Source organism: Nanorana parkeri, unplaced genomic scaffold, assembly GCF_000935625.1.
Source record: "Nanorana parkeri isolate BGI_ZX_2015 unplaced genomic scaffold, ASM93562v1 scaffold2159, whole genome shotgun sequence".
NCBI classification, from domain to species: domain Eukaryota; kingdom Metazoa; phylum Chordata; class Amphibia; order Anura; family Dicroglossidae; genus Nanorana; species Nanorana parkeri.
In genome coordinates this window covers 171,372-184,833 of record NW_017308427.1, presented here as the reverse complement: position 1 = coordinate 184,833, position 13,462 = coordinate 171,372, and the positions used below count along the sequence as shown (strand labels likewise).

Below are 13,462 nucleotides of genomic sequence, written 5' to 3'. Positions count from 1 at the left end.
TTTCCCCCCTGCCTCACCCCTCCCTCCTTGTCCGGTTTCCCTTCGGATCCTATCCCTGAACGCTAAGGGCCTCAATATCCTGGAAAAATGCACTATGATCCTCCCCCGTCAGGGCATTGACGCAGCGCTCCTTCAGGAAACTCACTTCCGAACTGACCAAATCCCCCGCTTTGGGGACCACCGTTACCCTACGGTTTACCACAGTGGCTCACCTGACAAACGCTCTTGAGGGGTTAGTATCGTCCTGTCCCGCACACTACCCTGGACCATGACTGACCAATATCCTGGAGAGGAAGGCCGGGTGCTATTCGTGAAGGGTTCCATTGGATCCCAGATTGTCACCTTCGCGAATCTGTACCTACCTAACCATGACCAAATCCCCTTCTTGATTCGTGTCCTGGGCCTTCTGGCCAACTTCCGGGAGGGTCTCCTGGTGCTAGGGGGCAACTTCAATTTTGTGCTGGACCCGAGTTTGGACTCCTCCGCATCCTCCTCTCACCTATCTTTCGCTAAGTTGAACCGCATAAAGAAATGTCTCCTTTGACCACCAGCTGGCTGATGTCTGGCGAATCCAACACCCCTCCACAAGGAATTACACCTTCTTTTCCCACCTCCACCGGCGTTACACCCGCATCGATTTCTTTTTCGTACATCACAGTCAACTCCCTCGAGTTACATCAACTGACATTGGAAACATCACTCTCTGACCATGCCCCCATCCTCCTTAGCCTCTCCCTAGACGGCCCTCCTCCTGGCCCCTGGCAGTGGAGACTGAATTAATCCCTACTTCATGACCCTACCATCTCAGCGTCCATAGGACAGGAGCTACGGTTCTTCTTTCAGGAAAACACCACGCCAGACGTACTCCTACACCCGGCCTTCCCCCCGGGAATAGACGATAATAGTTTTCTTAGACTCGGCGCCCCTGGAAAATCATTTAGCAATAAATACCAGGAGTCCGGATACAAACTGGTCACCAGGTGGTACAGGACACCACAAATTTGACACTCCATGTACCCCCAGACCCCTGACATGTGCTGGCGTTGCGACGGCCCATCAGCAGACATCCTCCACATATTCTAGTCATGCCCCTCACTCTGTGCATTTTGGGACCAGGTCCACGCCACCGCTAAAAAATTCACTGACCTCCCAGTTGCTCGAGACCCGGCCTTCTTCCTCCTGCACCATAATGACTTCTTGACCAAGGCCTACAAACGATCTGTTGTGCGCCACCTAGTTAATGCAGCCCGAGCTTTTATCCCAGCCCTGTGGAAGAATCCCAAACCCCCCACCATACCCCAATGGCTTGATAGGATTCACGACATTTACCTTATGGAGGACCTTACCAGTTCCCTCCATAACGCCCCCGACAAATTCAGAATGTAGAAGGGATCCAGGCCCCCTGTTCACAAACACAGTCCTGATCCGCGCCCGCTCACGACATTGAGGCCACCCAAGGGGGTCTCGCATCAGCACTCCTTCGTCATCATTTGGATCTGGGTCCTGACGTTTAACCCCCCTTTTATTTTTCATTTGTTCTAGTTATATTGTTTGGTACTTTTGTCCGCAACTTAAGTCTAATTTGTACTACTGATACCATGCATGTTTTTTCATATTTGGACCCACTTGTGGAACTCTATGTATACACGGAAAACACAAAAACTCCTCTTTAAATAAAGAATTTATTGTAAAAAATATATATATCTAGATAGATAGATAGATAGATAGATAGATAGATAGATAGATCTATATATATATACATTCTTTGGGGTTCTGAAACTGTTTTCTAGCCAAAAATTCAGATTTTATCATGTGTGTGCAAATGTAAGAAATTTCTCTGGGCAGCAAGTGGTTTAAAGACCACTAAAAGTAAGCCTAACTGCATACTTTGCACACTTTTAGGGAACTACAAAAATATGGAATACTGTGTCCTTACAATTTCTCAACATACATCTGTAGAAAGCTGGTCAATGAATCAATGTAAACTTCGCATTGGGTGCAATCTGTACTTCAATATCGTACAACTGTTGTAATACTCTTAGGTCTAATACTGATTTAGAAACATCAGCAGCAGCTTACCACACCCTCACCTTTGAAGTCGACCTTCATCTCGGAAAGAGTTGAGGCCATCGTCACAAGATTTTGAGCGTTCAGTGGTAATTGCTTGAAGATATGAAGAACGCCGGCTCGACTTAATGCTACCTGAAACAGAAATCAATGACAATTAAAAAAAACTGGTGGGTATGCAAGGCAAAACTGATAAAAATATCTAACATTTTTTTTAAATTTATGCCATTACAGTGCACATGAAGAGCATTTGAAAGGAAAGCCATTTTGACACAACCTCTCACAACCTGACCTGTTGCAATGCATTCTACTTGATCAGATCCTGATGTAAAAATTTAAACCAGTAAGACACCTGTCTAATACATCAGGGCTGAGCCCAAAACAGGATGCATGAGGGAACTTGGCATTTTTTCCTTTTTTGTTGTATTACTATCTGGAATTTAAATTGATTTTTATTTGGACTACATCTAATGGACATACACAAAATAGTCCAAAATGGTGGAGTGAAATCAAGAAAAAACCTGGGACGGAGGTCCACCTTCCAGCAAGACAATGACCCTACGTATACTGCTAAAGCAACACTAAAGTGGTTTAAAGGGAATTATTTAAATGTTTTGGAATGGCCTAGTCAAAGCCCAGATCTCAATCCAATTGAGAATATGTGGAATTACTTAAAGATTGCTGTACACCAGTGAAACCCATCCAACTTGAGAAGCTGGAGCAGTTTTGTCTTGAAGAATGGACAAAAATCCCAGTGTCAAGATGTGCCAAGCTTATAGAGTTGTACCCCAAGAGACTTGCAGCTGTAATTTCTGCAAAATGTAGAAAAAAAGTTATGCACGCTGCAGTTTTCTGTTTTTTAAATCTTATTTCTTGTTTGTATCACAATAAAAAATATTTTGCATCTTCAAAGTGGTAGGTATGTTGTGTAAATCAAATGATACAACCCCCCAAAATAATCAATTTTAATTCCAGCCACTGTAGTCTCTACTGTACAAATTTCCTGTTTAAGAAGTCTAAGGCCTGGTTCACACTAAGCGTATTGTTGCAGCTGAATAAGCGCGACACAATGCTTCACAAAAAAAATCCCATTCATTCTTATGTTCACACCTGAGCGTTTTGTCGCAATAAGCAAATGCTTGTTGCTGGAAAAAGTACATGAGCTTTTTTGTGGCAGATTACAGCTCGTTTTGCCCCCATAGAGTCAATAAAAAATGCTTGGAAACACGCATTGCAATTGGTTTTGCACGTTTTTGTGCACATTTTGCCCATTTATATCAATGTGTTACAATCAGCTCATAAAAACATGTGACTTACTGCACAAGTGTTTTATAAGTGTAAAGATTTGCGAAAATGTGCAGCAAAAAAATGTGTGTTTTTTACGCACGAAAACGCTGTCACCTAGGTGTGAATCGGGCCTTAGATTAAAGCTACCACCCCCACTGACCTCTCAAGCAGCCCAGGAATTAGGGTCTGGCAGCTGTCTTTTGAGTCCTCTCACAGTATGTTGCTAGGTAACAGAGTTTCTTTTCAAATACAACAATATCAAACAAATACCCAATTTAAAAAAAATTACAAGTTAATTCCACTTTCCAAGACGAATTTGGGAAAATGGAATTACCCCCACTGATTTTCGGTTCACATATATTAAGTGTTACATCTCACTTTGGTGACCAAAATAAAGGAAGACCTAAAATAAACTTACTGAGACTAGATTGCATGACAGGATCATTTAAGAGGGTACTTACTGCAGTCCTGAGAATAGTGACGACTGACAGCAAAGCTGAATGTTGGGGAAGTAGGGCTGCCAGAAATCATAGGGGCAGAGCTGATAGCAGTGGATACAACACAGGATGCTGGGACATGTTTAGCTCGCAGGTCAATACTTGGACTTGTTGGCTCATCTGTGAAGAAAGCAGGGTTTAAACAAAATGGGTAATGACTCAGACTGATCAGAAAGCAGAAAGCTAAGGAACTAAGGAGACATTATAAACATTTGCACCTTAAAACAATCTTACGCAACATTTTAACCAATTGTAAACTGTGAAAGGAAATGCCATTTAGGAGTTCTCATCACAGATGTGTTGTTTTGGTGCTCCCTTATGGACCCTGCAATTCTGGAAATTAAGAGAGGTTTTGGCGGCCCTTTTAGGTTCCTTCATCTTTAAGCAGAGCAGATACAACCAAAGATAGCAATGGCTTTCAGTGGCAGATGCTGTTAAATAATGTTGTTTTTTAAAATTTGATCTTTGTACTTACTGTAAAATCCTTTTCCTTGAGTTCACTGAGGAACAGAATATTTAGAGACATTTGGGTTTTACAACCACGTACAGGAGGATTTGGACACTGACAAACAAAAAAATAATGACCAGCCTGGTATATCCCATCCCACTCCCAGCAAGCCTCTGTTTTGCAACAAAGCAGTAGTGAGAATAAGGGTGGAGGCCTGTGTTCCTCAATGAACTTCAAGAAAAGTATGTTACAGTGAGTACAAAAATCAATTTTTTTAATTTGCTTACTGAGAGACACAGGATTCAGACACATTTGAAACATCCAAGTGCAACCCAACTGAGGGGTCAACAACAGAAAACTGGGAACTGCCTGCAGCTGAAAGAGCTGTCTGAAGGACCTTACTCCCGAAGCTGGCATCAGATGAGGCCTGAAGACCCACATGGCAAAACTCAGAGAGCAACAGAGAACCAGGAAAGCCCAAGAATCACTCACAGACCTATTAGAATGTGCCTTGACAAAAAAGAGACTATAAGGTTAAACACTGATCTGTTCAAGCCAATGAGAAATAGTTGAACGCAAAGCTATTTACCCTTTGCTGGGACCATCAGGAATTATAAAGATAGTCAGTCTTTCTAATGGAAGCTGTGGCTGTGAGATAAATGTACACAGCTTGAACTACATCCAGAAAAAGAAGAACATTTTCAGACAAAGGGATGAAAGCACAATGTCCCGGTTAAGGTGAAAGGCTGAACCCACTATCTTGTCTTTATGCAAGACCAGAAAGGGTTCTTTACAGGACAAAGCCACCAGTTCAGACACATGTCTCACAAAGATGGCAATAGCAACAAAAAAAAAGCAACTTTGTCAGAGTGGAAAGTTTAATATCCCTGATAGGTTCAAAAGGTAGATTTTGAAGAGCCAAGAGAACCAAATGCAAATGCCATGGATTGACAAGTGAATGGAAAGGGGAAGTCCTACACAAAGATCTAAATCAAAGAATGGAAGCCTAACAGTCTTTGCAACAAAATGACAAATGCAAATATTTGCCCCTTGATGGTAGTCAGGGCCAATTTGGTGCTATGAGGTTCACCAAAATGCCCTTCATCTTGATTCTGCAGAGCAGATTAGGAAGAGGTTTTAGGGGAGGAAAGGTAGGGACAACCAAATGGCCAGAAGCTCCTGAATGCTGATTAGGAGACAGAATTCCTCTGGCATCCCAGTCCCCTGTACCAACAAAGTGTCTACAATGCTTACCCAGCTTGTCTCTCTGGCATCTGTTGGGACAATCATCCAAGAGACCAGAGGAAGATTTTCCCCAAATCCAGACCTGGATTCCTGAGGCAACAGTCCAAAGAAAACCAGGTCCTTTTTGACAGGTGAATTGGTTTGTACAGAGACTGAACCAATTTGTCCCACAATTATAGGGTGTTAAATTGTAAGGGCACGAAGTGGAACTAGACAAAAGAAGCTGTTTTGGAAGAGGCTACCTTCAGTGCCAGGATTCACATGCAGAAACTCAGTCGACTCTAGGACTAAAGAGTTTGAGTCTGGGAGTGGAGAGTTTGAAGTTTTTCTTGCAGACAAAAACTTTGGATTAAGTTGCATGGAGGTCTGCTTCTCTGTGAGATGACACAGAAAGTTTGGAGTTCATGGGAGGAGGCTGAGAAGGGAACCCTAGTTTGTACCCCTGGAAACTACTCACTGTAACCAGTAGGTTGCAAAAGCTAGAAGCAGCCCCCCGCTTCGGAAAGTGGATTTGTGTATCTGCAGATTTAAGGGCTCAGGGTTTGTGGTGAAACTGGGTTCCTGGCTTGGGACTGGCCTTAGAGGTTGAAGTCTAGGCAGGCTTGATGCCTAGGCTTCTGGCGCATCCTCTTCAGGAAATGTCAGTGCTCAACTAAGACCGGAGACTTTCATATCAATGGTAGGAACAGACCACTTCTTAATAAAGGACTCCATAAATGGGTATTGGACTGCAAAACGTTTAGGAGGTGTAAAAAAATCTATCAGTAGTTTTCTAGTCTGCGCTCAGGGCGTCTGGGAAATATGAGTGCATAGGAGAAGTTTTAGTAGTCTTATGGCCTTCTCAGGGATCCTAGACAGGTAGCAGAACTAGTGGAAGCTACAGGCTGCTCCTCCATCTTTAAGTTGGTATCAATAAATGCCAAAATGGTCTCTAAAAGTTTGGAAGTTATGGCAACTGCCTGTGACTTCTCAGGTACTGGCAAGGATTGGACTTTTGAGATTGTTCATCAGATAGAGCCTCCAAAACAAAAGCATTAGAGACCACTAAGGGTGTAGGTAGGGTAAAAGATTATTCTGCAGGGGAAGGCATATAGGTATGCATATGGCCTCTAGGGTGAGAATCAAAAGGCAAATGTGCAACATTGTAGTCCATGAAATCCTGCATAACTGCAGGGAAATCCTCTTAGGTTAAAATCGAGGAGGGGTCCTCACCTGACAAAGCTAAGGAAGGCTCCAAGAAGTGAAGACATTCAAACAGGGGAAAGTGTTTGAGGCTTGTCTTTGAGCAGGAACACCCAAGAAATCCCTGAACTTGAGTCAGAGGGACTCAATACAGTGGCACTGCTCCACATGTGTTTGGCATCCAACAAGCTATACCTCAAGTGGGGACTACTTTAACTGCCAACTGGCTGCTGCAAGCAAGAGAGGTTCAAATGGCCGGAGGTTACCAGGTCACTGTAGATGGCAGCAAGGACTAACTGAGGTGAAGCTGCCTGTCTCTTATGCTAAGGCGAAGTGGCAGGAAGGAGCTAACTCACGCTGAACAGCGGGAACAAGGCGAAAAGTGTGCTTGTTTGACACTCCAACTAGAGGTGCAGCACTCAGTCCCCCAGTGTTACAACCCTTTCTGTGGAAAACCAACAGAAAAACAGGGATAAATAATGGTGCCCAAAAGTTTCAATAAATTAAGTACCTTCCGATACTTAGTCCACATGGCCTATTCCTAAATTAAATGAATCTTCAGAAACAGTGTCACAACAGAAGTTGTGCCACACTTGGAAACCTGGAAAGTTCTCTGTGACAAACTCAGAACACAAAGATTTGTAGAGTACCTCAATGTGGAACCCACTGCTCAAAGGTCATATTATCGGTAGATCCTGCAATCGTCCCTTCCAGTGGAGTCTGGGTAAGGCCTCCAAAATTATTGTGAGTATATGCAGATCTGGAGTGTTTCATAAAGAGACCAACTCAAGCTTCTTTTAGATGAAGTATTGATTGAAGAAAGAAAAATCCCAAAAAAGGAAAAATGGACAGTACATTTGGTTAAAGTCACTCTTTAAGGTCTCGTTCAACCTAGGCGTATTGCATATGCGCAACCGTCGCGCGTTTTTTTACCGCGATTCGTTGCGCGTTTCCGAAGGCTACTTGGCTGTATCCCAATGGAAACGCGCAACAAAACGGCCCAAAGTAGTACCTGTACCTTTTCAGGCGTGGGCCGTTTTGTAGCGCGTTAGGGACGGGCGGAAATACGCCAAGGTGGGAACGAGACCATTGAATACAATGGGATTTATATTTTTGAGCGTTTTGTAGGGCGTTCGTTGAGCGTAGAACGCGCTACAAAACGTTCAGGTGTGAACGAGGGCTTAGTCTGTGGTTTCCACCATCATTTAACATCCGCTGACAATCTTCAAATCAAAAAACCTCCACCACCCCACCCTTAAGAGTGTCGTTCACCTGGCAAGTAGACCCCAATTCTAGGTCAACAGAGCACGCATCCCCTTTTGTATTACAGACGGGATAGACCTTTGATCATATCAGATAATCCTCCCCAGTTGTCTCTCAGCAGCCGTAGTATAAACACCTGGATGTAGGAAATGGTCCTCCTTTCCTTCTCCTTATAAAGCCTGTGACGCACTGTACCAGAAGTAGCGTGGAGCGGTGGTGCGTGGAGCATCGCGTGCATTGTGCTATGTCATTTTTCACTCCAGGGCGTCAGCTTGGGAGAGCTTGCAAAGCTGAGTGGGCCAAGATGAAAAATTCCATCTTCAGCCAATCGGCTCCCATGTATAAACCTGCACGTCAGGATGTGAAGTCCATTCGGTTGTTACGCGCAAGCTGATTGGCTGAAGATGCAGTCTTTCATCTAGCCGCATTCAGCTATCACACTGCATGTGAACGTCCGTGCCTCACAGCTTTGCTCCGCAAGGCTTTACATGCTGTGTGTCACAGGCTTTATACTCCCACATTCATGTGCAAAACAAATAAAACAACACATAGTGTACACTGCCAGTAATAACTAAAACGTGTTTAATAAAAATAACTCACATGCCTCCAATAGAAATCGTCATATAGTAGGCAGCTGCAATCACAATCAAATTCCTCTGACAGTCTCCAGCTCCACCCTATGTATTTTACTAAAAATATACCTATTCATGTAAATCTACAAGTTAAAAATTCATAAAACTCGTACAGGAATAATACATAGCAATAGTATATTTTGTCAAAATCCCCCTATTCATAGAGCAGTGATGTAATAAAGTTAAAATGGATAAAAGAATAGGTACAAAATGATAAATGTTAAAAGAATTGAAACCCCAAATTATACCTAGGACTATTGAAACAACAACCCTTATCTGAAGGGTCAGGTATCACTGATGAAACAATTCAAATCAAATCCCACATTCAGGCCACTAGGGGTGATTGTTCCAGCTTTGTAGATCCATTATGACTTTTTTTTTAGCTAGCTGGCATTTCCAATTGCCCCTCCTTTAGTTAGTGTCTATGGATCCGCTCTATACCAGATGGTCTTTCTATCCTCGCCTGATATTATACTAGGGATGTCCCAAAACCAGTACTAGCATCGGGACCGATACAGGGCCTTTTTAAAAAGTACTTGTCAAAATGCCCCGATACATAGTGCTGAAGCTTGCGCTATTTTTATTTATTTTTTTCCCTTACCTTCCGGCCGCTGTTCGGAAGAGCAGCTGCGAGTCAGCGCTAGTCTGGTGGGAGGAGCTCCAAGTGGGGTCGTAATTTAGCTGGCAGGCGACCGGACAGTCGCTGGACAGCTAAATTAGGACCCCACCTGGAGCTCCTCCCACCGGACCAGCGCTGACTCGCCGCTGCTCTCCCGCACAGCGCCGACTACGACCTCACCAGTGAGGCACATCGTGAGGCACCGCCCCTCATCGAACAGGAAGTGAGGGCAAGGGGGGTCCCTATTAAGAACATATTAATATTAGCATAGGATAATTGTAAATCTATTGTCTGCAGTGTATGCTCTATATGTACTACATATAGAGTACACTGCAGACAATAGATTTACAATTATCCCCTGCTAATGTGAATGGATTAAATGATCCATAGTACATAACATGTCGTTGTATTATGGATCATTTAACCCATTCATGTTAGCAGGGGAAAATTGTAACTCTATTACTGCAGTGTACTCTATATGTAGTACATAAAGAGCATACACTGCAGACAATAGATTTACAATTATCCTCTGCTAATAGTATTGGTTAAATGATCCGTAGTAAAAGTACATGTAATGTACAATGGATCAATTAATCCATTCATGTTAGCCGAGGATAATTGTAAATCTATTGCTGCAGTGTACTCTATATGTAGTACATAGTACATGTATGTTACATACGTTCAGTACACTGCAGCAAAAGATTTACAATTATCCCCTGCTAATATGAATAGGTTAAAAGATCCATAGTACATAATATGTAGTTGTACTATGGATCATTTAACCTTTTCATGTTAGCAGGGGGGAATTTTAATTCTATTGCTGCAGACTGCAGTGTACTGGACGTGTGTGCTGTAAATGTACTAGGGATCATGATTTAACCTATTCATGTTAGCAGGGCAGAATTGTGAGCGCCTCCCACAAGCTGAGCACCGAGACGGGATGCAGCGATCCTGCCCAGCGCCGACTACGAGAGGCACAGCGTGAGGCAACAGGGATCGGAGTGAAACTGTGAGTGAGGGAAGCTGGGACAGGGCTGGCTGTAAATCTATTGCTATAGTGTACTGGACATGTGTAATGTATATGTAGTACATATATACAGCACACACCTCCACTACACTGCAGCAATAGATGTACAATTCTCCCCTGCTAACATGAATAGGTTAAATCATGATCCATAGTACATAACATGTAGTTGTACTTGGTCCTGAAAAAGTGGTATCGGGACATCCCTATATTATACATATGTTCCCTTATTCTAGTGCCTAATTTGCGTAATAGTGCCTAATTTGTCTATATATTGTACCCCTTAAATGACACCTACCGTGTCACATGATATAAATTCCCTGACTTCATATTCTAAATTTCTAGCTGCCAATCTAAATGTTTTTCTCTGCTTCAAATTATTTCTTGCGTGTTTATACACCTAGCACCTTCTGTGTGCATGAAAACCTATAATCACTGGAAAAATAATCCCTTCTTTCCCCCTTTTTGGGGGATCTACCACACTCCTCGCAACTCGATCTTTTAAGATATTGGCCCTTACGTAAACTATTGTAGGCCTGGTGGGGAGAAGGTCTTTAAGTTGCTCATCCAATTGGAGTACTCCACAATGGCGTTTGATGATCTTTTCTACATCTTTACACTGTATATTATAACCCATTACCATGGTTATTCCAAAATCATCATCTTTTCTTGATGCCTTAAATTGCCCTCCCTTAACCCTTTCGCTGCCAAACCCTTCGAAACAACTTTTAACCTTAGCTGGACACACCATTTTTTTCAAACTTTCCCATTGTTTTGATTTTCTACTGCTGTGTTGCTAGCGTTTGTTTACACACAGAGCACCTCTTGCATGTAACTGGAGAGAAGGTCTTTAAGTTGTTCATCCAATCGGAGTACTCCCCAATGGTGTTTGATGATCTTTTCTACATCTTTATACTGTATATTATAATCCATTACTATCATCTTTTTTAGATGCCTTAAATGGCCCTCCCTTAGGCCTGATTCACACCTGGGCTTTTTGTAGCGCGTTCGAACGCTCTGCAAAACGCTCAAACACCGAAATCCCATTATTTTCTATGGGTATGGTTCACACCTGGGCGTATTACAGGCCGTATGAACGCGCTACAGAACGTCCTACGCCCAAAGAAGTACAGGAGCTTCTTTGGGGCATTTTTGTCGCACGTTTCCATTGGGATACAGCCAAGTAGCCCTCGGAAACGTGCGTCACGAAACGCGCAACAAACGCGCATATTCAATACGCCTAGGTGTGAACCCAGCCTTAAGGAGGACTAGTCTGTCTAATTTAGTCACTTTCTCCATCTCCATACTGATAAATTCTTCTTTGTACCCTTTTTGACAAAACCTACTTTTCAACATTTCAGATTGTTGTCTGTAGTGTGTGTCATTAGAACAGTTTCTCCACATCTGCATGAACGGTCCTCTGGGAATAATGTACAACCATGATGTAGGATTGTGGCAACTACAAGTGGGTATTTACCCATTTCTGTATGTATCTTTGAAGAAAGATTTGACCTTCAGATGTTCATTTTCTACAAAGACTTCAATGTCATGGAAATGAATGGATGTTTGTTCTATCTGATAAGTGAGAGTTATGTTTTTAGTTTTATTTAATTTAGCCACAAATTCCTCTAATCTGTCCTTCCTACCTCTCCAGACCATAAAAATATAATTAATAAATCTTTTTATAAAAAAATTATTCTTCTGCTTTGTCATTTAGTATTGTTTAATTTTCCTACTTCCACATGAAGGCATTTGCCACACTAGGGGCAAATTTGACCCCCACGGCAACTACAGTCTTCTGTTTGTAAAAACCATCCATCATACCAGAAGTAGTTCTTTCCTAGTCCAAATTGTAGGGCCTCCAATATGAACTCTTTTTGCTAAATAACTGTTGGTGTCAAAAAGCAAACCTTCAATAATCTGTAGGAATTGTTTAGTGTCCCGCATATACGTATCTGTTTGCTGTATTAATGGCTGAAGAAAAAAAAAATCTACAAGTTCCCCTAATCTGTTTGTGGCAGAGTCTATGCTACTGACTATGGGTCTCCCTGGGGCTGTTTGATTTTTGTGTATTTTGGGAAGATAATATATCACCGGAAATCTACATGCAGTGGGGACTAGAAATTGACCTTCTTTTCTATCCACAATACCTGCTGATTTCCTTTTTTTCACCAATCCTAATTCTTTTTTGCAAGTTAGGATGGGGTCCCTTAACAATGGATCATAAGTTTCTGCATCTGTTAAGAGCCAGTTAATTTCTTTCTTATAGTCCTCTTTATTTAAAAACACAATATCTCCCCCTTATCTGCCGGCCTGATCACAATATTATTTTCTGTCTCCAAATCCTTTATACCTTTTTTTTTTTATATAATGGGGGTTTCCTTCTTTCTTCAGTTTCAAAAACTCTACATCCTTTAAAACCACATTTTTAAAAACCTCAATATTTATTGTGAACAGGGGGTTTGAACGTGGATTTATTTTTTAGTGTAGTGCGAATATACCTATTGTTTTCACCGTCCTCTACCTGTTGACAGGGATTAGATGCATAATATTTTTTTCAAATTTACCTTCAGAACAAACTTGTGTATTGAAATATACGCATCAAACTTGTTTAGAGCCTTATTGGGAGCATATTTTAAACGTTGGTCCAAAACTTGTAACTCTTCCTTCGTTAGGGTGGTGGAGCCCTGTCCCTGCCACCGCCGCATGGCACATGGCGGAACACAACTTTTTCCAGCTGGCCACATCAGTATGTCATACATTGGTGGCTTTTACCATTCTGCTATAAGCTCATGGTCGCTTTAGCTGACAAGCGGCTGATGAGAGCCATTAACAAAAAATCTGGGCTTCCCCACCGCCGCCATCTGCAGCCTCTCCTCCCTGCCTGGAGCCGCTCCAGGCTGCGATCTGTTTCTCCTCGGATCCCCATTGCTCTCCACCACCTGTATGGGCTGAGGCAGCAGGGATCCAAGGAGAAATGGCATTTTTAGGATGGCCGAGCGGTGAGCAGAGCAATGCTGCCGTCTGTCAAATCCTGGATCGCCCAGCGGCTCTGTCATCTGTGCGTGCGAAGCGGGTTGGATGGCTGAGCGGGATATATCTGTGCAGAGGAAACACTGGAGTGATCAGGTAGGTCAATAGTGCTATGTGTCCCCATTTATGAATGAACAAGAAGTGCTTTACATCACCTTCCTGTTA

General features: G+C 42.7%; 1 protein-coding gene across 1 annotated transcript in view; it reads right to left on the bottom strand.

The window, feature by feature from the left end:
* Positions 1–2,084: 2,084 nt before the first annotated feature.
* Positions 2,085–13,462, bottom strand: part of LOC108800904 (rho GTPase-activating protein 23-like) — a 77,381-nt gene continuing 66,003 nt past the window's right edge. The window contains exons 8-9 of the mRNA XM_018572889.1: positions 3,816–3,971; positions 2,085–2,202 (exon numbers count right to left, since the gene is read on the bottom strand). Coding sequence (XP_018428391.1) covers positions 2,087–2,202; positions 3,816–3,971 — 272 coding nt within the window. The 3' untranslated portion in view covers positions 2,085–2,086. The remainder of the gene's footprint in view (positions 2,203–3,815; positions 3,972–13,462) is intronic.